The sequence below is a fragment of the Vombatus ursinus genome, unplaced genomic scaffold (genome assembly GCF_900497805.2).
Source record: "Vombatus ursinus unplaced genomic scaffold, bare-nosed wombat genome assembly UNPS02009205.1, whole genome shotgun sequence".
Taxonomy (NCBI): Eukaryota; Metazoa; Chordata; class Mammalia; order Diprotodontia; family Vombatidae; genus Vombatus; species Vombatus ursinus.
In genome coordinates this window covers 6,422,587-6,450,552 of record NW_020948983.1, presented here as the reverse complement: position 1 = coordinate 6,450,552, position 27,966 = coordinate 6,422,587, and the positions used below count along the sequence as shown (strand labels likewise).

Here is a 27,966-nt window from a genome sequence, read left to right as displayed (position 1 = left end):
ATAAACCAAGGGATAAATCTGGAGTAGCAAAATTACTCTTATGCTTTGCTACCATCATGTATATGTGCATTGAGGAAAATTTCAAGGCAATTGTCAATCAAACATAGCCCAAGCCATAGACGTTTTCACTAATGTTGGTTGACCAAAGCAGAATAGATATTAAGATAAGTAAAAGCCCCACTCTCTATCCAATCCTTGTATTAGACAAGCATAGAATCAATCCAGTCTTGTCTGGAATGAACCTCTATTGGGATCTATAGGGAGAACATCCAGGAGCTAAAGGGTCATTCTCTTTAATACCACACCCCTCCCACCTTTCAGTTAATACTTATTATACATAATAAATGAAGAATATAGGCTCAATATATTTCTACCCCACTCAAACCTAAATTTTTAGGTTCAAAGTTTATATGAGCATGTCTCTGCTATATTTACAAAATCAAAGGGTTATCATTATACTCTGTGGCAAATCAATGAAAGCTAAGTGGAATTTCGTTCCTAAGATGAAAAGAATTCTCTTGATTCATTTAACAAATGGAATTTCAAAGACTCTAGCTCTTAGAGCAAAGAATAATAGAGATAGAATTAATCCATCAGTCAAAAATATTTATTAAGAATCTACTATAAGCAGGTGCTCAAGATGCAAATAAGAGTGAAATAATTCTTACTCCCAAGGAGCTTACATTCTAAAAGAGATATCAGGGGTCATCTTGCCCAATCTAAAAATTTTTAGATATAAGAAATTAAATTCACAAAGTCCTAGTTTGATGCTTTGTCTTCATGTGGAGATGACCACGGGTTCATGAGGGCTATGGTAGAAGAACATGAGCTCTGGGAGGTTCTATTAAGTTAGAAAGGCTTCAAGCATGGTTATGGCATCACATTAAGCATACTGCCCAAGAACTGACCTAATAAAGTCTGGAAAGGTTCATTACTAGCAGATCAGCTACAAGGTAAGGAAGTCTTTGATTATGACAATCTATGAAATAAAGACATTTTATGTAAAAAAATTCCTTTTGTTCTGTGCAACCTGTGTGTACTTCTAGATGGATAGTGGTAGAATTTTATAGAGGGGTAAGAAAGAGCTAAGAATTGCATAATTTTTAGATACTCAATGAACAATTCAGCTGCTGGTACTCTAAATGTTAGGCTTGTTCAATGACTATACCTTCTGAACTGCATTAATATTGTTATTTTAAATTATAAATAAATCCAGAAGATAAAAGGAAGTTTTAATTAAATAGGAGGAGTCACGAATTTTCTTCATAGAGGTTAACAAAGGATTTGGAAGAATTGGTTTTATGTGTTCCCAATTCAATAAGAAACATTATTTCATTGAGCAGATGGCCATTTTGTTTTACATGTTTATGATAAATATAAACAAAAGATCACCATGAAAATTAACAGTAGCTTTTGCTAATATCTGTTGCAGATGATGAAAAAGTATAGAAATTTTGTGAAGAATTTTTCATCATTCACCAAACTGATAGTGACTTTTTAAAAGAAAACATTTTGTATTGATGTCTTTTGATTTTTTCTACACCACCACAAGAAAGGCATAAAATAGAGAGATATGTGATCACCAAAGGTACTCCTCATTGTCATGGAGAATGCCCTATACTCAAAGGGATCTGTGATCTTACTGATTTGTGTGGCCCCTTCAACAATACAGAGCACAAGTCATTCATGCCTGCCCATCTTGTGACTCTTGTCCATGTCCTCTCATACATCTGTCACAATGGGGAGGACTTCCTCACTTTCTCCTGATATCTAGATAGTACTAGTGGAGGATTTTGTCTATCTACTTGACAACCCTCCTCCTTGCAATGTGACCAATTCTTTATCTATCATACATTTTCTTGATGACATCTTTTACTACTGTTCCTCTTTGTTCCTTTTGCTTACATCCTGCAGCCTGCTCACACCTCTGTGTGATATTCAATTTAAAATCTTTGGAGACCTTACGTTCCTTTTTTCACAGCCATACATCACCATCAGCAGCATATTGGTATTTAAAAGATGGGCCTTTGTTTTGAGGAAAAGTTTGAGGTATTTAACAATGATTTGCAATTTCCTGAAGGCAATCTAATCTGCTTTCCCCTTCCTGTTCAATTTTGAGCCTACTTGTTCATTTGTATGCCTTTCTCAGATATACCCTACTAATGGATAATAGATACCCTCCTAACACTATAAATTATCTGGACAAGATAAAGTCTTTATCCAGTTGGCTTACTCTGTGTGGATGGTCAGGTCAAACTCTTCTGAATGTCTATATATGTCTTCTAGGAAGCTGTGTAAGGTTCTATCGCTTGATGCAAATAGCACTGTGTGTATAGTCACAAAGCTAGCATACACCGGAATTAGGACTTGATATCAATTCCTTCTGACACCAAGCCTGGCTATTTATCCGCTGTGTTCTGTGCCCATAAATGAGATACAAACAAAAAGGGGATAGACTAATCATATGATAAGATTGATGGAAAAAGAGATAGACTGAGTTCTGTACTTGTGATTACAGAAGGAAAAATTATCTAGAAGGCCTCTAACATTTTGGGTAGCTCCTAAGTAAATAAGGATCTATAAGAGAACTTGGATGAAAATCACACAAGATGAAAAGACATGGATAGGTGATAATCTTTATTGACAAAGGTAATGCCAATCTTTATGAGATCAAAGAACCATTGAAGTATAAGAAAAGCAAGCTAAGAACCTGTCGGGGAAGACGTATTAGAATGGAAAGAATGTTGAGTCTGAATCAGGGGACCTGAGTAATCCAAGTCCTGTTACCTACCTACTCACTACCTGTGTGACTGTGGGTAAGTCACTTAACCTTTTTCAGCCCCAGTTTCCTTATCTATCAAGGGAAAGCATTAGAAAGTAAAGGCTGAAGGTAGGGGCTTGTTTAGTTTTTGTCTTCATATCCACAGCACTGAGATGTCATATAGGATACTGCTGTATTCAATTTTGGAGATGTCATACTGACAAATCGAAGATGTCCATGATAGAGAAAGGTCCATTCCCATGAGAAGAAATTGAAGGAACTGGGGATACTTAGCCTAAAGAAAAGAAGAGAGTTTTGGGAATAGCTGTCTTCAGAAATTTAAAGGGTTGTTACATACAAGAATAAACAAGTTCTCTCTTACCCTGGGAGATATAAAACTGGGCCCCAAGGCAGGAAGACTTAAATCCACATCTCCTCTCTGAAAAACACTGCTGTCTGTATGGCCCTGGGGAAGTCACTTCAGTATTCTAGGCAACTTTTTTTTTAAAAATACTTTTATGCTTTTATTTCCTTATATACATATTATTCCCTGCTACCCCTCAATAGATTATTAGTTCCTTGAGGACAAGGAAGGTTTTGTTTTTGTCTTTGTATTTCCAGCACCTAAAAGACTGCCTGCACTTCTTAATTAATGTTCATTGGATTGAAATGAATTGAAATGCTTTGGGTTTCTTTTTTCCTAGGCTGGATCAGATGGCGAAAGCATTGGGAACTGTCCATTCTCTCAGCATCTCTTCATGATCCTATGGTTGAAAGGGGTTGTGTTCAATGTCACCACTGTGGACCTCTTCATGTTCCACTTGAGTCTTGTGTTTGAAAGTCAAATTTTCTATTTAACTCTGGTCTTTCCATCAAGAATGCTTGAAAGTCCTCTATTTCACTGAATGACCATTTTTTCCCCCTGCAGGATTATACTCAGTTTTGCTGGGTAGGTGATTCTTGGTTGTAATCCTATCTCCTTTGCCCTCCGGAATATTATATTCCATGCCCTGTGGTCCCTTAATGTAGAAGCTGCTAAATCTTGTGTTATCCTGATTGTGTTTCCACAATACTCGAATTGTTTCTTTCTGGCTGCTTGTAATATTTTCTCCTTGACCTGGGAACTCTGGAATTTGGCAACAGTATTCCTAGGAGTTTTCCTTTGGGGATCTCTTTCAGGCAGTGATCGGTGGATTCTTTCCATTTCTATTTTGCCCTCTGGTCCTAAAATATCAGGGCAATTTTCCTTGATAATTTCTTGAAAGATGATGTCTAGGCTCTTTTTTTGATCATGGCTTTCAGATAGTCCAATAATTTTTAAATTCTCTCTCCTGGATCTATTTTCCAGGTCAGTTGTTTTTCCAATGAAATATTTCATATTGTTTTCTAATTTTTCATTCTTTTGGATTTGTTTTACACTGTCTTGATTTCTCATAAACTCACTAGCTTCCAATTGCTCTATTCTAATTTTTTTTTAAAATTTTTTTTTTAGTGAGGCAATCAGGGTTAAGTTACTTGCCCAAGGTCACACAGCTAGTACATGTCAAATGTTTGGTCTGAGGCCGGATTTGAACTCAGGTCCTCCTGACTTCAGGGCCAGTGCTCTATCCACTGTGCCACCTAGCTGCCCCTCTATTCTAATTTTTAAGGAAGTATTTTCTTCAGTAAGCTTTTGGACTTCCTTTTCCATTAGGCCAATTTTGCTTTTTAGGGCACTCTTCTCCTCATGGGCTTTTTGGACCTCTTTTGCCATTTGGATTAGGTTATTTTTTAAGGTGTTATTTTCTTCAGTATTTTTTTGGGTCTCCTTTAGCAAGCTGTTGACTTGTTTTTTATGATTTTCTTGCATCACTCTCATTTCTCTTCCCAGTTTTTCCTCTACTTCTCTTTCTTGCTTCTCAAAATCCCTTCTGAGCTCTTCCAAGGCCTGGGATTGATTCATATTTTTCTTGGAGGCTTTGGATGTAGGAGCTTTGGCTTTGTTGTCTTCTTCTGGTTGTATGTTTTGATTTTCTTTGTCACCAAAGTAAGACAATATAGTCTGACTCTTTTTGCACTGCTTACTCATGATCCCGGTCAGTTACTTGAGTTTTAAACTCTTTGTTAAGGTAAGAGTCTGCTTGCAATGTGGAGAATGTACTATCCCAAGCTTTGGGGGTTTGTACAGCTGTTTTCAGAGGTGCTTCTAGGGACCTGTAAATTTTCAATTCTTCCAAGGTGGTATGATAAGGGGTGAGGTGTTTCCTCTCCACCAACACAACAAGCTCCACCATGCCAGTGCTCCTCCTCGCCCCAGGACCACCCCTCAGAACTGTGACCCAGATCTGAGCACGGGCAAAGCAAGAGATTCCTGCCTCAGCACTAGCAAAGAGATCCCTGCAATCTCCCTCTGATCAGCCACTCGATTTCCCCTCAGTCTGTGGGCCTGAAGCTCAGGAGGCAGCTGTGACCCACTCTCGGGACTTGTGACTGAGACCTAGCTTCTAACTCTCACCGCAGTCACAGACTTTTCCCACTGACCTTCTAAGTTGTCTTTGGTGTTCATGGGTCGAGAAGTCTGGAAACTGCCATAGCTGCCCTTGATTCAGCCCTCTGAGGCCTGCTCCAGGTTCTCTGCAGGCTGAACTGTGCTCCTCTCCCCGCCTGGCACAATATACCTTTTGGATCAACCATCCAGGTTGTCTTGGGCTGGAAATCTGTTTCACTCTGTCTTTTTGTGGGTTCTGCTGCTTTAGAATTTGTTTAGAACCAATTTTTTACAGGTGTTTGGAGGGGTTTGGGGGAGAGCTCAAGCAAGTCACTGCTTTCACTCCCCCATCTTGGCTCCACCCCCTCTAGGCAACTTTTTAAGACAATAAACTGCAGAGAAGATTCCAAACTTCAATGGTAGAGGGAATTTCCTTATTTAGAAGCTCCATCTCTTTTCATATCTCTCTTTCTCTCTCTCTCTGAAATTGAAGATCCAGTCCCTATCCTATCCTAAGCATCTAGGACAATGCCTAACACAGAGTAGTCACTTAATAAATGACTGTTTATTGCTTGATTGAGGGAGTTGGACTACATGACCTTTAAGATCCCTTTAAGCTCAAAATTTATGATCCTATGATAGAGAGGTCAAATGACTTGTCCAAGGTTGCATAATTTATAATGATTGGGATTCAAATCCAGCCCTCTGTGTTTCAAGCCAGTGCTCAAGGAGTGAGGACTGAACTTTGCTTTTGTAATAACTCAAGGCACTTATAATTGTCTAGTTACAATCCAACAAAGCAAAATTTAATTCAATTATCAAAAATATATAGCATACAGTGCTTTTGAGATCTATATGACAAAACAGAACAAACAGGAATGTGTCCCAACTTCAAAGAGGCTAGTAATGGCTGAATTAGGGAAAAATAAGAAAGCGACTCGCACCTGTTAGTCAGTGTTCTTGTTAGAATATGGGCTAAAAAAGAACACAGGGTCTTAATCTACATGCTATGAGCAAAAGAATTCAAATTAACTCAAAATAATCTCCCCTCAAAGCCACCTTACATTTTTTTTAATTAACCAGAGAGGGAGAGGAAAAGAAGGGGAAAGGGAGAGAGGGAGAAGGAAAGGGAAAAACAGAGTGGGAGAGAGGAAGAGGGAAAGGGAAAGGGAGGAGAGAGAAGGGGAGAGAAAGGAAGAGAAGGAAAGGGAAAGAGGGAGAAAGAGAGGGGGAGAAAGAGAGGAGGAAAGGAGAAGAGGGAGAGGTAAGAAGGGAGACAGAGAGGCAGAAAAGTATAGAGAGTGGGAAAGTGAGATGGAGTGGGGAAGAAAGATGGGGAAAAGGAGAGAGGGAGAGAGACAGAGAGGGGGGCGTAAGAGGGGGAGGAGAAGGGAGAGGAATAAAAGAAGGAGATGACAGATAGATGGGGGATAAGAAAAAGGGAAGCAGAGAGAGGGGGCAGAGGAAGAATGTTATTAACAAGAAAATTTGTCCAGTGACATGTTTCTATCACATTACACATTTCTTTCCTGCTGCAAACTTGTTGTGGGTAGCTTACTACTTACTTGCAGATGGTACAGGCAAAGCAGTTAGGGTGGTAGGTCTTCCCGAGAGCTGTCACCACCTCTCCCTCCACGAATTCCCCACAGCCATTACAGCGCGTTCCATACATTCGCTGGTAATCCAGTGTGCAGAGGTATTCTCCGTTCTTTATGAAGAAGCCTCCTTGAGCCAGGTCACAGCCACATACTGGAGAAATACAAACATGTTCACGATTTGATTAGGGAAGCTCATTTGCTGGGAAAAAAATGTATCTTCAAATCAGGCTGATGAACTTCAGATTTGATATTTTTGGGGTGGGGCAGGAGGGTGAGGTGAGGGGAATGTGAGATTTCTGCAGAGAACTATTTATTACTTATGCTTTTCTGTCTCTCTTGCTTGTCTTCCTTTGAGGGATATGTAAAATCTCATACAAGTAAAATTCACTGGCTAAACCTCAGACTCCTCTGAAGTATGTCTTAACTACAAAGGTAATGGAACAGTCTTTGATGAGAGGAGAGCACAAGATAAGAGTAAATCAAATTAGGACAATAATGTCTCCAGAAGAAATGTTTCAGGAAGCATGTCTACTACTTGCCCATACAACTGCTTGACTGTGGCCAATATTACTGAGGCAATTAGCCAGTTTCCCTAGACACCAAAATAAGATGCTTCACGGCAGCCTAAAATCTCAAATTTCCTTACATGCTTGAAATACTTTCCCATAATAATGAAAAATGACAGAGCATCTCACCATTTGGTATTGCAAGGAGAGATAAAAACAACTAGAGTTCAGTGGAAACAACTCCAGATTTGAGAGCTGGAAGACCTGAGTTTTAGTCCTGGCTCTGGGCACTAATTAGCAATGCGTCACAAGATGTACTGTTGTGGGATGTGTAAAGGTTGATTTTGGAGAACTGATAGACCACTTAAAATAAAATGTAGAACACATGAAGGAGAGTAATATGAAATTAGACTGGAAAGCTAGGTTGGAGCCAGATTGTGCAAGATCTGAAAAGCCAGTAAGAGAAGTTTGTAGTTGACCAATAGGGAGCCACAGAAGGTTTTTGAGCAAGGCACTGACACAGACAGATTTGTATCTTGTGAAGATTCCTTTGGAAGCTGAGGAGAAGATGGATTAGAAATAGGGAGGCTTGAATCAGGGAAAAAAGTTAGGGGCTATTACAATAGTCTAGGTGAGAGGTGATGAGTTCTTGAACTGGTGAGGGAGGAGGTTTTTCTTTTTCTCCATATTTATATGTAACCATCAGAATATGTAAAAAGACTGTATGTTATGAGCCTCCAAGTTTGGCATATTGCTTACTATGTAAAGCCACAGGATTCTAGGATTCACTTTCCCTATCTCTGAAAGGATAGAGTTGTTTTAGATGTTCTGCAGGATTTGTTCCAGGTCCAACATTCTATGATTAAGACAAAGGGGGAGGGGAACTATCTTAATAATAGTAATTTCACAATCATCTAATGCTTCAAGGATTACATACTGTTTTCAGCACAACCCTGGGAGGTAAGAACTATAATTCCCATTTTACAAATAAGGAAACTGAGGCTCTGAGAGTTTAAGGGACTAGTTTAAGATAACAGGTAATAAGAATCCTTCACCTTGGCCACTATCTCTACTTCCTCCCTATTACAAAATTGGATTCTGCTCTTAGAACCATCCTGGATTCTGAAAGGGTAGTCTTAACCTTATCTTTCCTGTGTGCCAGCCCCAGGCCTCCAATGTACTTCCCAGTTATCTCCACACCATGCTGTCTCCACCCAGTGTATCATATCTACCTCTTTCCTACTGGAAAATTGGACTATACTTGGAACCATCTTGGGCTTTGATAGACCAGTCTTAGCCTTATCTTTCTTGGATCCAGGCCTCTCTTAGTCATCTTCGTGCCATGCTGTCTCCACCCAGGGCATCATCTCTACGTATTTTCCTACTGAAAAAAATGGATACCATCCCTCGAACCACCCTAGGTTCTGATAGGACAGCTTTGGCCTTATCTTGCCTAGATCCAGTGCTCCATGACACTTAAAGGCCATCTCCACCACTGATGGACCACTTTAGCTCTACTTCCAGGTCCTCTTTATGTGTTGTATTCCCCCATTAGAATGTAATCTCCTTGAGACTCCAGAGACTCCAGCCTGCTTGTCTGCATTTGTATCCCCAGATCTCAGGACAGAACCTAGCACATAGTAAACACCCAATGAACGATTCACCTACTTACCTAAGAGTCAGAATCAGGATTTTAGCTCTTGACTCCTGATTCCCTTTCCCTGATACCAAGCCATTTCTCTTAATATAAGACTATTATTTATCACTCAACATACACAACAAATCATGACAGACACTAGGTTTGGACTTAGGTTTCTCTTCTATGGCTAAGAAATTCTGTGTTCCAAGGGATGATGCTAACGAGCAGACTAGGGGAGCCAAATGCATACACATGGCCAAGCTGTTCATGCAAGAACAGATTATGGCAACTTTTTCTATAAATAAAGAAGGCAAATCAGTCACCAGAAGGGAGGCTTCTACCCTGCAAGTATCCTTTATCAACAACAAACAAGTATTGACATAGTTTCAATTCACACTATTATCACTTTCTGATGACCATACCTCTTACCCCAGAATCCTCCTTTATAAAATATCTGCCACTACTCTACTGAGGGGAGGAAACTTACCAATATTCTTTGGAAGACAAGAAAACATAGGAATATTGGAAGTTTTGCCCTTTTCAGTTTCATAGTCAAAAATATTCTGCAAATCAGTTAAGGGTTTTGGGCAGAAGACTGATGTTGTTTTTTCATGGTACTGCAAAGGAGTTGTGGGTGATGTCTTACACAGGTGGCAGAGTTCAGGTTTTTTTTTCCCCAATCACCAGATTGCTTTCCTTACAATTTCTTTGGTATTTTGCCACACTCTACAATTACATGTTCCCCAAAATGATTAATGAATCTAGATAACAAGTGTTGACCTTCTTAATGATCATGACGCCCACATCCTCAGTTGGAGGCCTCTCTTAATTAGTAATAATAGTTATTATTATAATAAAGTAATAAAATTTTATTTTGTTTTTAAAAAATAAAAGTAATAAAAATTAATAAACTTTTTATACTAAATTCAACTGGTGACTTGAAGAACAAGCTTGCTGCTAATCTTTCTCTGAAAACACAGCAAAACTGGAAGCAGCTTTTCTGAAACCTCAGCCAAAGTAACCTGAGGACAGACTGGATCAAATGGAACACCTCAAAGGCCAGAGCTGACATCATCTGTGAAAAGAAAACTCTGATTACCTTACCTAATAAAATAGCTATTTCAAAAATGGATAAAGCAACTCTTTCTTTTCTTTCCACCATGACAATCTACTCCCTATCCTCCACTCCTCTTCAGCCCCACCCCATCCTATTATTTATTTTTAAATATGCTGGGCTCAGTGTAATCTTCTACTTTTAAATTATATCCACCACCTCAACTATCTAATCAGTTGTCAAATCTTGTCATTTTAACTTCCATAATACATCTCCTATTCTTCCCCTTCTCTCAACTCACTCCACCATCACCCTAGTTCAGGTCCTTAAGACCTCTCAGACTTGTGCATCAGCCTTCTCAGTGTTGCTAATTCACATCTTTCTCTACTCCAATCCATCCTTTACTCAGCTGCAGAGATTTTCCTAAATGTAGACATGATCATATCATTCCTCCATGATCAATAATTTCCAGTGGTTTCATATGACCTCCAAGATCAAATATAAAGTCCTTCATTTGGTATTTGAAAGTCTTCACAATCTGGTCCCTTCTAATCTTTCCAGTCTTCTTATACATCCTTCCATACCCTCTATAACCATGCCATTCCAGCTTCCTTTTGTTGTTCCTTATGTACTACACTCCATCTTGCATCTCCATACCTTTACAATGGCTATCCCCAAGGCCTGGAATACTCTCCCTCCTCATCTCTGCCTCTCAGGATTCTTGCATTCCTTCAAGACTCAGCTCAAATCTTCTTCAGGAGGCCTTTCCCATTTTCCAAGGCTGCCAGAGCCTTCACCTCTAAGATTACCTTCCATATATCCTGTATGTATTTTTGTTTTCTCTCCCATGAAAATGGGGCAGCTAGGTGGTGCCATGGATACAGCACCAGCCCTGGAGTGCTCAGGTCCTAGGAGGACCTGAGTTCATGTGGCCTCAGACACTAGTAGTGTGACCCTGGACAAGTTACTTAAACTTAATTGCCTCCCAACCCCTCCTCTGTAATGTAACCTCCTTGAGGCAAGGAATTTTTTTACCTTTCTTTGTATCCCCTGCACTCAACACAGTACCTGACTTTACACAGTAAGCAATATGCTAGGTTTGGGGGCTCATAATATACACTCTATATTACATGTTCTGATGGTTACTTATTTATGTGGAGAAAAAGAAAAGCTCCCCTCCTCTTTACCAGTTCAAGAACTCATCACCTCTCGTAGACTATTGTAATAGCCCCCCAACTTTTCTCCCTAATTCAGGTCTTCCTATTCCTAATCCATCCTCTCCACAGCTTCCAAAGGAATCTCCACAAGATACAGGTCTGTCTGTGTCAGTCCCTTGCTCAAAAACCTTCTGTTGCTCCCTACTGACTTTGTGGCCAACTACAAACTTCTCTGACTGGCTTTTCAAATCTTGCACAATCTGGCTGCAGCCCAGCTTTCTAGTCTTATTTCATATTACTCTCCTTCGTGTATTCTACATTTCATTTTAAGTGGTCCATCAGTTCTCCAAAAATCAACCTTCACACATCCCGCATCAGTACATTTGCCAAGGTCATCTTACATATCTGCAGTGAAGTTCTTCCTCACCTCCACCTACCATCAGTCATTACTTAGCTCAGTGCCACCTCCTCTTTGAAGCCTATGTAGATAAACTCTGTTATTACTTGTATTTGCTGAACTGTATGCTAGTGGAAATATGGTGACTGGAGACAAATTGGTAAATGGAAAAAAACTCTGGTTTTTTAATAAGAGCACCTAGGTTTAAATTCTACCTCTAACACTTACTGCCTGTGTGACCTAGTATAAGGGTGAGAGCTGATTTAATAAATCACTCAACCTAACTATGTTTATCAGGTGAGAATACCTCTACTGAATCAACCAATCAAAGGCATGAAAATAGGTAACAAAAGGTCTTGGTCAATTTGGAAGGAATGAAAGTCATTAGATCAGATGAAAAGTTGCTATAAAGTAAAGTTATTGGAATTGGTTAAGGAGATTCAGTCATGCCCTGTGGGGTATGGATAAAATAGCAAGCCAGCCCAAACCTGACCATTCAACTTGTAGGTCAGCCTAGAGGAATAAGCAATCCAGCCAAGTGTCTAGGAAGCAATTGCTTGGGGGAAGGAGAAGAACTCTGTGCCTTGCTCCTCTTCTCAACACCCCCCCAACCAAAAGTTAATCTTGTGAATTTTGACAAGTCAAAAGATTTTGCCATGGGTATCCTAACAGTGTCTCCAGACCAGCAGTGGTTGATAGCATCTGAATCTAAAGCTAAGGAAAAACTAGGCATACTGAGGAAAACAGCTTCAGGACTTTCCAATTAGTCCAGCACAAAACTACCCCACCCCTACAGGAAAGGAAAAGGAAGGGAATAAGTATTTGTATCGTGCCTACTACATGCCAGGCAGTAGTGCTTTTTTTTTTTTTTTTTTTTTACAAAATTAACTTATTTGATCCTTACAATAACATTGTAAGTAAGGTACATGCTGTTATTACACCCATTTTACAGTTGAGGAAACTGAAGCAAACAGAGATTAAGTGACTTGCACAGGGTCACAGCTTCTAAGTATCTAAGACCGATTCTAAACTCAGGTATTCCTGACTCCAGGGCCAGCACTCAATCCACTGGACCAAATAGCCCCCTGAAAGGGGAACTTGATAAGGACCCCATAAAGGGGAGAAAAGGACTTATAGCAACCACAAGCTGTGTTACCCATTGTGATCTTCAAGTTGGGTCAATTTATGAGGCAGCTAGGTGGCGCAGTGGATAAAGCACCAGCCCTGGATTGAGGAGGACCTGAGTTCAAATCTGGCCTCAGACATGTAACTTACTAGCTGTGTGACCCTGGGCAAGTCACTTAACCCCATTGCCTAACCTAAAAAAAAAAAAAAAAAAGTTGGGCCAATTTTTGCCGAAACTCTATATATTTGTGGAAGAGCATGACCTTAATTTTGATAAATGTGCGTATCAACTATTCTTACTATTTCATCTTAGTAAATACTTATTCTATAAGCTAATTGTGTCTGGCTGGCTAATTGATAACAGATTTATCCAGTGAGAGAAGCACCCTAATGGCTGCTCATGAATGATAATACTAGAGAAACAATTTCCATACCCTTAGAACCAGGAGGACACAGGTAGCCAGCCACGTTTTGGTTACCCAATTTACTAGTTTGAGTGGGAGATGAGTGAATAAGCCCAAAGGTTTTGTTAACACAAGTCTCATATTTTCTGACCCCCATTTCCTCATCTGAAAAAACATCTAAAGCTGGCCTTTTCAGATTTTATCTGGAACATCCCTTAAGGGGATGAACTAGGTGACCTAAGATGTACCTTCCAGCCAGGGGCATGCTGGAGCCAACTCCAACCAGAGAGCTGTTTGTTAAGTTTTCAGTGTGAGCATTTATGTCTTAGAAATCTGAGGATGTTACAAATTAGGCATTGATTTATTGGTTTGCTGATTATCCAGACTGAAGAAAATTATGGAGAATATCTTAATAATGAAGAATAAATTTAGAAGTATATTGAGGGTACATCTTTTTTAGAAAGCTAATTGTTAAACATTTACCAGCACACCTGTATTTTCAGCTCTAAATTCATGATCTTATGCTCCATATTGTATTACCCCTCCTAACCTCAGTAGATCTTTGAGGGTAATAGTCTTGTTTTTGTATTTCAGTATTATTTTTTATTCTCAGTGCCTTACACTTTGTTGTGCTTGATAACTTTATTGAAATAGGATAACACCTTCGCTCTTTCTTCAGTGATAACAGTACTGTGAACATGCTTATTTAATTAAGTGGCATTCTGTCTAAAAATTGACAGGATTTAAAATTTATTCATTAATGATATAGGCAGTTGTGATTAAACTTGCTTTGCTTTCTCAACCCATTGTCAGGAAACAGATTTCTCCTGGTGATTCTTTTTTTCCTCTCTTCCCCAGGTAACTTGGCTACCTTCAAAAGTCCATGGCCCATTCTCTTACGGAAAAACAAGTACTGCATCCTTTATCCACAGATCTGATGCCATCATAGTTGAGAATTGCCTTCAGCAGAAAGTACTAAATAGGGTTACATGAGAAGGCTAAGCTTGAACTCTAAATAATTTAGAAATCCTTGGTAAGTATTGCTTCCTACTCCCTACTTCTTCCAAGTACCACTAAAATGCCTTTCTTACAAATATGGGCTTTAAAATATAAAATGTAAAAATAAAATAAAAAATTTTAAAATATAAAATAGAATTCTCTCATTCACATTATCTTCAAGCTCACTTGAATATGATATAATCTTATAACAGCAGCATCAACATTATTATTACTCATAACTGCCAAATTACCATATAAAGCTGGCCTTCTGAGATTTTATTTGGCACATCCCTTAATAACAAAGGTGTGTTGCTTTGGAAAAATTAACTTGTTTTTAAAGTTGTCTGTATTCATGAAGAAACTTTTATATTTTAGTTAGATTTTACAACTTTGGACTTGTTGAACCGAATAAAACTCCTAAAATAATTACACTTTTACAATAAAATGTTCTTTAATTTGGTTGCTTGTTTTTTTTTTTTTTATGATTGCCAATTCTTGCTGAGTTCTTCTGGTGAACATCTATTTACCTGAGAACTTTTTTCCAGCCCTTGCATAATCCATTTTTTCTTCTCCATTTCTTACAGTATTTTAGCTGATTCAGTTGTTTTATAGTAATTTTTAATAGAATCAACACTCTTCATTGGTGTCTTCTCTTAACTTTTTGTTGGTTGCTGTGTCCATGGATTATTAAAAATTATTTCCTTCTCTTTGGTGTTTGTATTTGTTTATTTTGTGTGTGTGTGTGTGCATGAAGAATCTGGCTCTTTTCCATATTCTCATTATGCCATTCCAGAATCTCTGGTTAAATATTAGACACACATAATAAAATATGCATGCCCTAACCCTGTGTTAATCTATAGGCAAGGTATTGTGTTGCCATTTAGCACAGGGTAAACAATAATGAGGACCTGGCCATCTCCCACTGCCCAAAGACTTGAGAATATAACAATTCCTGAAACAAAGTAGGTTAGCAATAAATGCCTCTTGATATCTTGATTAGGGTGTTGAAACTAAAAACATACATAGAACTTGTAAAGAGAAAGATAGAATTGTAGACATGCACCTGGAAAAGACTGTCATCAACTGATGACTCCTCCCTAGAAAGTCTTTAAGAGCAATTAGCAAAACAAGGGTGCAGCTGATCTCTTCTGGCCAACTGTTCCTGCTTTGGTGGAGCAAGCTATTACTCTCACAAAAATATAGGTGCCACACCTGGAAGGCTCACAGGAAAAAAAAAATAATAAACTGGGGCACTACTTGCTCATTTCAGTGACTAAAACAAAACCTGGGAGGCGGGAGCTACTGAGAGGTTGTATTTGATGGTATAGCAGCAAAAGCCCACCAGACAATCTGGTGGAAGCCTCATTGCAGAAGGTAGCCCATCTCTCTAGGTCTGACCAAGTAGTAGCAGGCACACCTCCAAACGCAAACTCAGCTGTAAAAGATAGATGTGGGGAGTGGGAGTTGGGGCAGCTAGGGGATAGGCCATATTTTACATTCCAAACAATATTGGGAGTCACAAAGAGATGGAACATGATAATGAATGGCTGAAGTAGGAAGTCACAGCCTGGGTATAATGGTACGTCAGCAGCTACTTGCCTTCTAATAACTCCTTGCTAATAGTGTTGTTTGTCCTTTGTTCTCAGAGAGGACCATGACATCAGGAAGGAGATGCCATGACTTGCAAGTAAACTGGATTTAAGTGAGGAAGGGCTGTGCAAAGTCACCAGCCTCACTTTCTCCTCTGGAGCTATCTGGGTCCAGTGGCCAGATATGGATCAGGACAACTTGAGATGGCCCTAGATGTGCCAACAGTGACTGATCAAAAGAGTGCCCATGTAAGAGAACACCAGAATGTTCTATGAAGCCAGTGATCTTTAGACTGGGATTCTTAGTCATGGAGGAGTCAAAGCCAGTATCTACTTCCATTGGAATGGATTATTTATGTAACAAAGTGAGACAAGGTTTTAGAACCAGGACTGAAAATAAGGGTGTGCTGGTAAATGTTTAACAATTAATTAGCTTTCTAAAAAAGGTGTACCCACAATATACTGAAAAGATATCCAGCAAGCAGTTGGCAATATAAAACAATAGTTCATAAGAAACATTAAGGCTAGATAGAGAAATCTGGAAATCTTCTGAGATGATAATTTCTCATTAGTACATTAATTGCTAGCACAATCCATCCAGAGATGAGCAAACTGTTGGTGAGGAGTCTGAAAGACATTTTATGCAGCTTGGTTGTATGGTCCATTTCACCAAGGGGGAAGAAAAGACCCAGGTAGGGAAGGGAAGGAAATAAGTATTTTTTAAGCACCTAATATATGCCAGGCACTATGTGAAACACTTTACAAATATATCTCATTTGATCCTCACAGCAATCATGTAGATAAAAACTGCTAAAAAAAAAAAAAAAAGAAAGAAAAAAAAAGGAGGGGGGGGCGGGGGGGGGGGGAGTGGAGAGAGCACCAGTCCTGAAGTCAGGATGTTCTGAGTTCAAATTCAGCCTCAGACACTTACTAGCTGTGTGGCTCTGGGCAAGTCATTTAACCGTGGTTTCCTCCAATAAATAAATGAATAAATGACTGATGAATCCATGAATACAGCCTGAAAACCAAATTCTGCATTTTTCCTTGCCTTGTCTGATTGGTGTATTCAAAGATGCCTAAAGTCTTATTATACTAGATCAATACATTGGTAAAAGGCCTTAGCTCAAAGAGCAATACCACTATCAGGACATACCCACTACTTTGGGGTACACTCCCAGAGATTAAATAAAGAGGAAAAGGATCCATATATAAAAAGATTTTTAGCAGCTGTTTTTGTGGTGGCAAAGTATTGGAAACCAAGCAGGCGGCCCATCAATTGGGGAATGGCTGAACGGATTATGGTATACAAATGTAATGGAATTCAGTTGTGCTGTAAGAAACAATGAAAAAGATGACTTCAGTGAAACTGGGAAAGAAAAGTATGAACTGATGCACAGTTAAGTAAGAGGAATCAGAACAAATTGTACAATGACAAAAAAAATAATAAAGACAATTTTTTATATACTTAAAACTCTGATCAATGTAATAACCAACCAAAATTCCAGAGGAGTAAAGATGAAGCATGCTACCTACCTTCTGATAGAGAGAGGATGAACTCAGGCTATAGAATGAAACACATTTTTTTTTTAATGTAACCAATGTGGGAATTAGTTTTACTCTACTTTTATTTGTTATTTTATTTTATTTACTTTTATTTATTACATGGGTTTTCTTTTTCTTTTTCCCCAATGGGGTGGAGAGAGGTAGGAGGGAGAGATAATAGATTACTTATTTATTAAAATTTTTTTTTAAAAAAAGCCTCTAGCTCCCTTTGCCTACCTTATAAAGAACTGCACAGACTCTACCTTGTGTTGGGCTACTGCAATCTGTCTACACTCTGGACAATACTGATTTCCTGGATTTTTGGTTAAATAAGCTGCGTCAGTTCCCAGAACTAGACCATAACAGTGCCTTGAACTTAGCTGTACCTAATATATAGTTATTGTTTTAGAATAGATTAGACTAGGACCCATGCAAGGTGGTGAAGTAGAAGAAGCCATTTCCTCATATTCTTTTTGTATGAGTATTCTGCTAGTATTTTTAATGAAACCAATAACTATAGTTAGATCAGAGGTGATGGTGACTATTTCTGTTTCTTGAGATCCAGAAACAGACTAAGATACCATGTCAAATGGTAAATTGACGGGGATACAGATGTGTAGCCCAAAGAGAATACTAGATGAAGATTTGAGTTGAAAGCTAAATTCAGATAGAGGGGCTCATAGGAAAGAGAATATGGAATTGTACTGCATAATTCCAGAGGACAGAACTTGGGACAAGTGAAAATTAAAAGGGGGGAAATTTGGGCTTAATGAGGGAATTTTCTAGAATTGTTTAAAAATGGACTGGGCTGCCTTTTTAGATAGCTCCCTGTTACAGGACATATTTTGAAAAAGGGTGGATGACTATCAACAGTATTGCAGGAAAAATTACAAAATTAGATGTAAATTAAACTAGATGAACTCTAAGGTCTCTTCCAACTCAGATACTATAAGTATATAAATGGATACTCTTTTTTTTTGATTAGCAGACATTTTTTCCCCATGTACAATGCATATCAAAACTTCAGGATATCCCATGTTCAAACCAGTATCGCTAAATCCAAATTATTAGATTGAAACTGGTGATCTGTGTCAAAGTAGTCAAGTATGAGGATTCCATTTATCCTTAGTACAATTTTAAGCCTTCTAACTTAGCTTCCACCCACATTTACATACTTCTTTCATATTACTTCCCCATTTTCCAACAAAATAGGACTACTAGCTGGTCCCCAAACTAAATATTCCTTCTCCCAGCTCTTTGCTTTCACACCAGCTGGCTGTCCCCCATGTCAGGAAGGTACTTCCTCTTCCTCCTTACCTCTCAGAAGTATTGTTTTTCTTCAAAGTCCAGGACAGCTGCTCAAGTGGTTCTTTATCTCCCAGTTCTTAATGTTCTCATGCCCCTTTCCCCTTAAATAAGCCTGTATCCATGTTGTTATGTAGCAGCAGAATGTAAGCTTCTTCCTTGAGTATGCTCCCTACCTATCCCTCTGAAATGATTTTTTATTTAATTTGTAAATACTTAATATCTATCTATCTATCTATCTATCTATCTATCTATCTATCTATCTATCTATCTAGGATTTCCTCTTAGCAGAATGAATTTAAGTAAGCTCCTTGAAGGGAGGTAGTGGATAGAATGCCAGGCCTAGAGTCAGGAAGACCTGAGTTCAAATTCAACCTCAGTTGCTTATTAGCTGTATGATCCTGGACAATTCACTTAGTCCTTTTTGCCTCAATTTCCTCATCTGTAAAATGAGCTGGAGAAGGAAATGGTAAACCACTCTAGTATCTTTGCCAAGAAAACCCCAAATGGGATTACAGAGTTGGACTTGACTGAAATAACTGAACAATAACCAACTTTGTATCTTGAGCACCGAGCACGTAGTAGGCACTGGTAGAGACTGCATGGCCTCTGGAGTCTGTTCTAGTTTTCTGTTCCTAATCCTATGACAATGAATGCTATTGTCACATGCATTTCTGTCTCTGGGCACAGGCCCTGAACAGATTACCTCCCCTCAGTGACAAAATGACAGAGTGGTCCCTTTAAAGCAGGCCTCGTGTAAAATCACCGTCTTATACTTAAAAGTCTCTTACTCTCCTTCAAAATCTCTAGAACACCGTAACATACAACCATAGTCTGTGTCGGTATGGTGCTCTTCTGTTCATTGCTTACAGCTGATGAAGATAAAAATCATTCACTCGATGCACATATCCATTATATAAAGGGGCCTATGGGAATAGAATAGGAGGCATTCATCAAAATCCTAAATTTCTAAAAAGGGGAAAAAAGTATTAACAAGGACTGACAGTTTTGTAAAAATACTGGGGAACAGGAGGGGGGAAAGATATGGAGGCGTTAGGAGAGCGTAAAAACAGAAGAGTATTTTAGTGACATGAGCAGTGTTGCGGTAGCAACTGCCTCTTCAATTTCATTTTTCTTCTAAAAATAGTATTAACATTTTATGTGCAAACAAGTCATATTTTGGTGACATTAAATCTGTAAGCCAAATATTTCATATTAAAAAATAATCAGCAGAGTGGGAAGATCAGAATTGTAGAATGCTTGAATTGGAAGGCACTTTGGAAATCCTCTAGTCTACCCCCCTTCTTTTACAGGTAAGGGAAATGTGGTCCAAGGATGTCAAGTGACTCCCCCACAGTCACATAAGTAGTAAATGTTAGAAGTTTTCAGAGGTGAATTCAAATCCATGTCCTCTGACTCTAGAATTAGTGAGTGGTTTTACCACTGCGTCATACTATGCCACACTGTCCCAAATTATACCAGTGCCTAGGATGTTCTAGATGTCTGGGGTATAAAAAACAAGTACCAAACCATCCCTGCCCTCAGGGACCTTATATTCCACTGCTTATTTAACACTTATTTAGGGACAGCTAGGTGGTACAGTGGATAGAGCACCGGCCCTGAAGTCAAGAGGACCTGAGTTCAAATCTGGCCTCAGACACTTGATAGTTATTAGCTGTGTGACCTTGGGCAAGTCACTTAACCTCAACTGACTCACCAAAAAAAAAAAACCACATGTAAAGGAGCTGAGAGTGACTTGTCAGAGGTCACCCAGTGAGTTAGTGATAAGGTTAGGATGAGAAGGAAGATCTCCTTACTTCCAGCCCAGTTCTTTTCAAAGTTACCATTCCACTGTTCTAAGTTGGGTGAAATATAAAGTGCGAACTTTATTTCCTTCTTTCCAACTCACAAACTCAACAAATCTCTTTTCTTCCATGTTTGTGAATTTACCAAGGTGATTTTCCACAACTGGAAGGTGCTCCCTTCTCACCTTTGCTTCTCTGAGGCCCTAAACTTCTTTCAAAACATATTCCCGGGGCAGCTAGGTGGCGCAGTGGATAGAGAACCAGCCCTGGATTCAGGAGGACCTGAGTTCAAATTTGGCCTCAGACACATAACACTTTCTAGCTGTGTGACCCTGGCCAAGTCACTTAACCCCACTGCCTAGCCAAAAACAAAAAACAAAACAAAACAAAAAGACAAAAAAAACCCAACAAAGCATATTCCCTAAATAAGGCCTTTCCTGTTCCATCTCACTATCTGCCCTTCACCTCCCCCGTTATCACTGCTCTCTTCCCCTAGAAATTATTGCTATAGGCTTCCTTTTTACTTAAATGTATATGTGTTTTATTCCTCCACAGAATAGAATTTAGGTTCTCTGAGTGAACTATTTCTTGTCTTTGTGTCTCTATGGCCTTACAGATAGTATTTAATAAGTGTTTACTGAATTTTAATTTAATTAATTGATGTTAATAAAGGAAAGAGATAGGTTAAAGAGAATGTGATCAAAACATTTATCAGCAATAGAATGATTAAGAACCTTAAGAAACCTAGGCAATCTTTTCATTGACTTGAGGTCCCTTTCAGGACCTGAAACCTCAAAAAATGGAATAAATCTCACAATCTATGGATAGTTCAATCCAAAAACAAAAAACAAACCCCCAACATTTATTAAGCACCTACCATGACTAAGGCCTGGTTCGAGGTGCTTTGAGCACAAAGATGGAAAATTATAAGTTCTAACTACAAGGAACTTATAATCTAGTAAATGGAATGAAGCATACACATGATTAACTTAGTGATGGGAGAGGTTAAATGAAGTGGTCAGAGAGATTTAAAGAGGAAGAGTCTGCTTCTAAATAGGGAAAGAGGAATCAGAGAAGGCTTCATGAAACAAGTGGCCTTTGAGCTCAGCCTCGAAGGAAGGGAAGTATTTCAATAGGCATGGAGGTAAAGGAAGTCCATTATAGGCATGGGGAATGATATGTGGAAATGTGAGGGAGAGGGATGGGTAGTAGGAGAATAAGGAAAAGCAAGTCATCTAGATTGGTTGGAACAGTGTCCATGAAGGGGACTAACATGAAATAAGGCTGGAAAGGTAGGTTGAGATCAGATTTTGAATGGCTCTGTATGAACAAATTTGAATTGCATGTGTGTGTATATGTGTGTGTGTGTGTGTGTGTGTGTGTGTGTATTAAATAGAGAGCTATTGGAAGCTTTTGAGCAGGGCAGTGATGGTTCTAACCAAAGTATTAAGATTAGTTTAACAGGTATGTGAAGGATATCTTAAGACTGGGGAAAACTAGAGGTAAGGAGATCAATAGGGTCTCCTCACAATAGTCCTGACAACCCACGAATACTGGTCCAACTACAAAAAGATCTTCCTGTTCACTAGAGCAGAGGCGTCCTATGATTTTGACATCCCAAGAACATCATTATATTCAGGAAAATACAACTCAATGCAATTCTTCCATTTATTAAGTAGCCCTATGCTTGGCACTGGCAGAAATACAATTCAGACAAGACCCAATTGTTCTTCTAAAACTTACAGTCCAGAATAGGGACGATGCAAAATATTTATTGTCCACTATTAGGACAATGTCTTGTGTCTTTTTGTATCCCCCACAGCATCCAGCATACTGCCCACACACATATAGTGGGCTTTCAATAAATGTTTACAAGCTGATTTTCTGCTACTTTGGCATACTACCTTAATTAATGAATACGTCATTGATGGCATGTAAAGTAGAAATATACTAGAATAATTCTTCTGCATCAATGGGCAGCATAAAATAATGATGAAAATAATAACAATAATAATAATGATGATAATAATAGTAATAGCATTTTCATAGCATCCATGAAAAGCATTACTCACTCTGATGATATTTAGAGTTGAGAGAAAATCTAAGGAAATCTATTTCTTCAGAGAGAATAACAGGTAACATCTATATAAGTTTTCAAACTTTTAGGTTTTCAAAACACTTTGTATCCTCTCACATGATCCTCACAATAGCCCAGAGAAGTAGTTACTATTATTATCCCCATTTTATAGATTAGGAAACTGAGATTAGAGAGATTAAATTACTTGCCTAGAGTCATACTTTTAACTAGTAAGTATGTTCTCTCTTCCTCCCCTTCAGGAGCTCTAACAAGCACCTGCAGCTGGTTTTGAAGCCCACCAATAGATTGCATTATTTATGGGCTTAATGTTGGAGGAGTGAAATCATTCTTGCTTACTCTGGTGTGCTAATTTCAAGCTTTACAGCCTAACTTGCCTTGATCTTGTGGTATGCTTCTCTCTTTGATATTCTCATATATGCATCAATTTTTGTTAGTTGGATGGACAGACACTATCTGTTACAACCCCCAATAACATTTATAGTGATGACTGACCAAAAAAAAAAAAAAAAAAGATGCCACTCTCTGGAATGGAATGGATAAGCAGCCTCTTCCTTTAGAGAACCCAGTGAAGAAACTTCAATTTCAAAATTCTCAAAGTCAGGAACTATACATAAAAAAAAGAAGAAGAAAAAAGCAAGGCTTATAAATTTATAAAGCTTATAAGCCAAATGATGGAAGCCAGAGTATTAGAGCAGAGGTAAGGTAAGCAGGGGCTGAAAAAAATGTAACTTTATTTTTCTTCTGGCCTTCCCCCCCTGGTTTGAATAGAGGATGAGAGGTACAGGAATTAATCAGCCATAATAAAACTACACAACACCTGGCATTTGGGATTCTTAGGGCTGAGAAGGGACCTTGAAAAGACATCCAATCCATCTCCCTGACTTCAAACAAAACCATACTTGAGTAATCTCTATTATGTTTTAAAGACCTCCCAGAGAAAAGTCATTTCAACACCTGGTTATAATCAGGAAATTCTTCCTCATATCTTATTTGAATGTATCATACTACAGTTTTCTTCAGTTGGCAATGGGACATAGCAGATAGAGTAATGAACTTAAGATTCAATAACTGGGCTTGAAATCTGCCTCAGGCACTTACTAGCTATGTGATACAAGCTAAGTCATTTAACCTCTTTCAACCTCAGCTTCCTCTTCTGTAAAATGGGAATAGTAATAGTACCACCCTCAAAGGTCCTGATCTGGAATGCCAATTTCAAACTTAGCGGTCCAGCTCTTCTTTCTACTTTGGCATGTAACTCTGAAGAACAACTCCTTTGATATACTCATATATGAGATAACATTTAAAATTTTTGTTTATTTTATTTTTAATTTAGGAATAAAACAAGCATTTCTATAACAGTATAATTTTTAAAAGATGATTACACATGAAACTGCAAATCTATTATGTACAATTTGCTATTCCTTTAACTATATAATAAAGTTATCAAGTAAATTTCTTTTTTCCCTTATTTTTCCTCCCTCCCCCCCACCCTAGAGATGGCTAGAAATGTATATATATTTAAAACCATTCTATATATATTTCTCTTTATCAGTTCTTTCTCTGGATGCAGATAGCATCTTTCTTCATATGTCCTTTGTAGTTAATTTGGGTATTTATAATAGTAAATATGACTTAGCCAAGAGATACCATATTGAAAGCTCTGCAAACCTCAAAATGCTACTTACAGTGAACAATGATTATTTATTGGAAATTAAAAATGGTAATTAATCCTTAGTGTAAGAGTTTTTCATAAACTTGACTATAATTATTTGAATACCTTGGGCAAGTTGCTTAGTTTTTCTGGGCCTATTTCCTCACGTACAAAATGAATGAGTTAGACTGGTTAATCTCTAAGGTCCCAGCTCTCAATTTACAATCCTATGACTCCTTTAAACTAATTTTATCTAAATTTAGTAATCTTAATGTCTCTTCCTTTTGATCACATTATCCCACCCTCTAATCATCTTTATTGCTATCCTTGTAAACTCTTTTTGTTCTCCAGGTTTGTCCTTTGTTATGGATATCATAATTGGGCATTGTTTGCTACTAAAGAAACAGACATTGGACTAGGAACCCACTTGGTATAAAGCAAGAGACAATAAGTATTCCTGAAGAAAAAAACCCATTTCCCCAGACGCTCAATTATGTTTAATGAAAGAAGAAAGAGGATATTGTAGGGCCAAAGCTTGGATATAGGAAACCAATCTTTCCCTATATTACCTCTTCCAAGTTTGCTGCAGATTGACCATTAATGCCTGAATCACAAGATAAGTAAGTAGTAAACCCTTTCAATGTGCTATTTTCTTTTTTTTTTTTTAAGAAAAAAGAAAAGCATCCTCTTTTTTAGAGCACAGAAAACTAATTTTATAAGAGGCATTTAGGGGCCTTTACATCAAATTATATCAGGCCTCAAACCGCTATCACCTCTTGAAATGCCTTATATCACACCATCTCATAAACATAAAGGAACATGAGCACTTTCCTTTAGTGTAACTATTGTTGATAAATTTAATAACAAACTGCCTAATGATATGAACTGAAGAAAATATCAGAAGAATGCTACTGGGTTTCCAAATATAATTTATTTGAACCCACCAAACTCATACCCTACCACCCAAGGTAAATAAAGTGGCTTGAGTTTTCCAAATTATCAGAGTGGAACTAAAGATGATTAAAAAAATTATAATAATAATTGCTGCTCTCCCCTATATAGTGCTTTAGAAAAATATTTTCTACATAATATTTCATTTAGTTCTCACAACAATCCTCTGAGGTAGGTATTAAAATGACTACTAACCCCATTTTACAGATGAGGAAATAGGCATAAAGAGGATAAGTGACATTTGCTTTCTCTTTTTCTTTTTCTTCTCTCTTTTTCTCCATTTCTCTCATTACTCACTGAACATTTTTTCTAAAACTATGATGAAATGCTATCTTTCCATTAAGTAATCTTTACTTTGTTGAACTAGTTCCTCTTCCTTCTCTCTATTGGCACCATTCAAATAGTAAACAACTTTTCACTTTGATGCCTTCTTTCTTCTTTTAGTTCAGCTAGATCCCTCCCTTTTCCATTTTGCTCTCTCCATTTTGAATGTCTGTCTCCCAATTCTTTCCTTACATATCAGGCCCCTGCCATCTCTGCTCTCTACCACTGTTATGTTTTTTCATACCTTTACAACACCCTCAAAAAGGAAACCTGAACTTCTATTAAATGCAATTAACATTTTTAAAAGATACAGTTTAACAAAACCAGTGTCTGAATTGACTCAACTTATTTCAATGAAATATAAAGGGGCGTTCCTGTAGTCTTCAACTATACCTGCTTTTTTAAAAAAGAACCCAATTCCCTCATTTACATGCTAATGAAGGTGGTGTGATTATTTTAGATGTGGACTAACAACATTCTAAACCAAAATGAAATTCATAGAATCAAAGAACTTTACAACTGGAAGGGTCCTTAGAGATTATCTAGTCCAACTCTGTCATTTCACAGAATGGAACCAAAGTTCCAAAAAGAGAAATGACTTGCCCATATTCACATGGTTAGCTAGTGGCAGAAGAAACTTCTGAATCCTAGCAAAGGATCTTTGCCATCTATCACAATGTTGAGTCATTTCAGTCATGTCAGACTCTTCATGACCCCATTTGGGGTTTTCTTGGCAAAGATATTGGAGTGGTTTACCATTTCCTTCTCCAGCTCATTTTATAGATGAGAAAACTGAGGCAAACAAGGTTAAGTGATTTGCCCAGGGTCACACAGCTAGTAAGTGTCTGAGGCCAGACTTGAACTCACAAAGATGAGTTTTCCTAACTCCAGGCCTGGCACTCTATCCACTGAACCACTGAGCTGCCCCTCATCTACCTTAATGGCCTGCCTGTGCCTTTTAGGCAGCCACTTCCTATGCCTCCAGTTCTATTCTCTGTCATACAACCCCAATTTGTAAATTTCAGCTTCCCTAAGATACTATTGTTCCTCCTTCATTCTCAAAGAGGACCAATGACATCAGCAGGGTGATGTCTGACTTGCATTTTCTTTCTGGGAGAAGAAAATAGATCTGTCCTCACCAATCCATACCCTACCTTCGCCAATGGCCATGTTCAATAGAGACCTAAAACAAGATGGCCAAACCCTTCTATGGTGTGTATAGACAGTCATCTATGAGCAAGTAAATCAACATGGTTACCAGTAGCTATAATGTGGTCCTAACATTCAGCATCAATAACATATATCCCTCAAAAGCAGCCTGTAGTCTCTGAGACCTAATATTTCTTAGCATTTCTGATTCAAGTGTTTATAGATTTTCTATGAATATAGGTTTCACCCCATCACAAAAAGTTACATGAATGTCTCTATAAATACTTGTGGGTTGGTTGACAATTACTAAAAGACAAATAGTTCTCAGTCTAGCCAATGGCATCTGGAACCTTTTCAGCTCAAGTCATGCCTTCCCTCACTTTCTCATCAAATTTTTTTCCAGAAACATTCTCCCTTTTATGTAATTGAATTATTTTCCTGTGTTTTCATTATAAATTCTATCATAGGACTTTCCCACAATACTAATTTTAGCTTTTAAATGTGGTTTTAAACTTACATTAATATGTTAAGATACTTTCAGTATTATTATCCAAAATAAGATAGATAATTCAGTGTGATCAATGTTATTTTACATGATCACAACAAATGCCTCTCTTCTTCACTAAATATACTTAACCATAAGATGTCATTGGAGTTTTTCAAAAGATTAGCTTTTATTCATTTTCTCCTAAAATACAGCAAACTTTGACATGTATGTATATGTATATCCATAAGTAAATCCTCATTTTGACAAAATCATGTAGCTTATTTCATGAACAATAAAAATTAAAGGTTTAAAAATTAATATTTTTCATATGTTTCCAACAATAAACTTAAACTCATATAAAATGAAGAAAAGAAAGAAAACCAATCTCCCCAAAATATATCTTTTCAAAAGGATAATAAGTAATCAAAGTTTTACAATTGTAAGTAAGGAACATTTTATATTCAAGTCATTTTGCATTTTAAAGTATTCATTAATTCTCATGCCATAAAATATCCCTTCTTAATAAATGTGGGTTGGGTGGGTTACTGATAGCATAGAAAATTAATTGCAATGAAATAACCTTTTCAAGGCCACATGATTTGATAGTTAATAGGGAACTCAATGAATTATTTTTTTTAAAAGAAGTTTGACCAAGATCTCTGGCCTAAAGTCTAAATCTTCTTAGATGTATAGTTTTTAAAGTTTGATTCCCAGTGTTTCAGGGTGAGTGATGGAAACAAAAATGGAAGGGAAATCTCAGTTAATCAGAGGATGGTGATCAAGGGTGAGAACAGGGTTCAATTTCCAAAGGGTCAGAGGAAAAGATGAAACCTAGTCATGAAGCAAACCTCCAACCAAACTGTCCATTTTACAAGTATATAATGTTAATTACAATGGATGGATTAAATACAAGTCTCAGCACAGCCTATCTCTACTACTAGACATAGTCAAAGTCTGT

General features: G+C 37.9%; 1 protein-coding gene across 4 annotated transcripts in view; it reads right to left on the bottom strand.

Moving 5' to 3' along the window:
• ABLIM1 (actin binding LIM protein 1) overlaps positions 1–27,966 on the bottom strand; it is a 273,956-nt gene that overhangs the window by 142,842 nt on the left and 103,148 nt on the right. For all 4 annotated transcript variants that reach the window (XM_027851947.1, XM_027851948.1, XM_027851945.1 and 1 more), the window contains exon 3: positions 6,794–6,977. In XM_027851947.1, the coding sequence (XP_027707748.1) occupies positions 6,794–6,977 (184 nt within the window). The remainder of the gene's footprint in view (positions 1–6,793; positions 6,978–27,966) is intronic.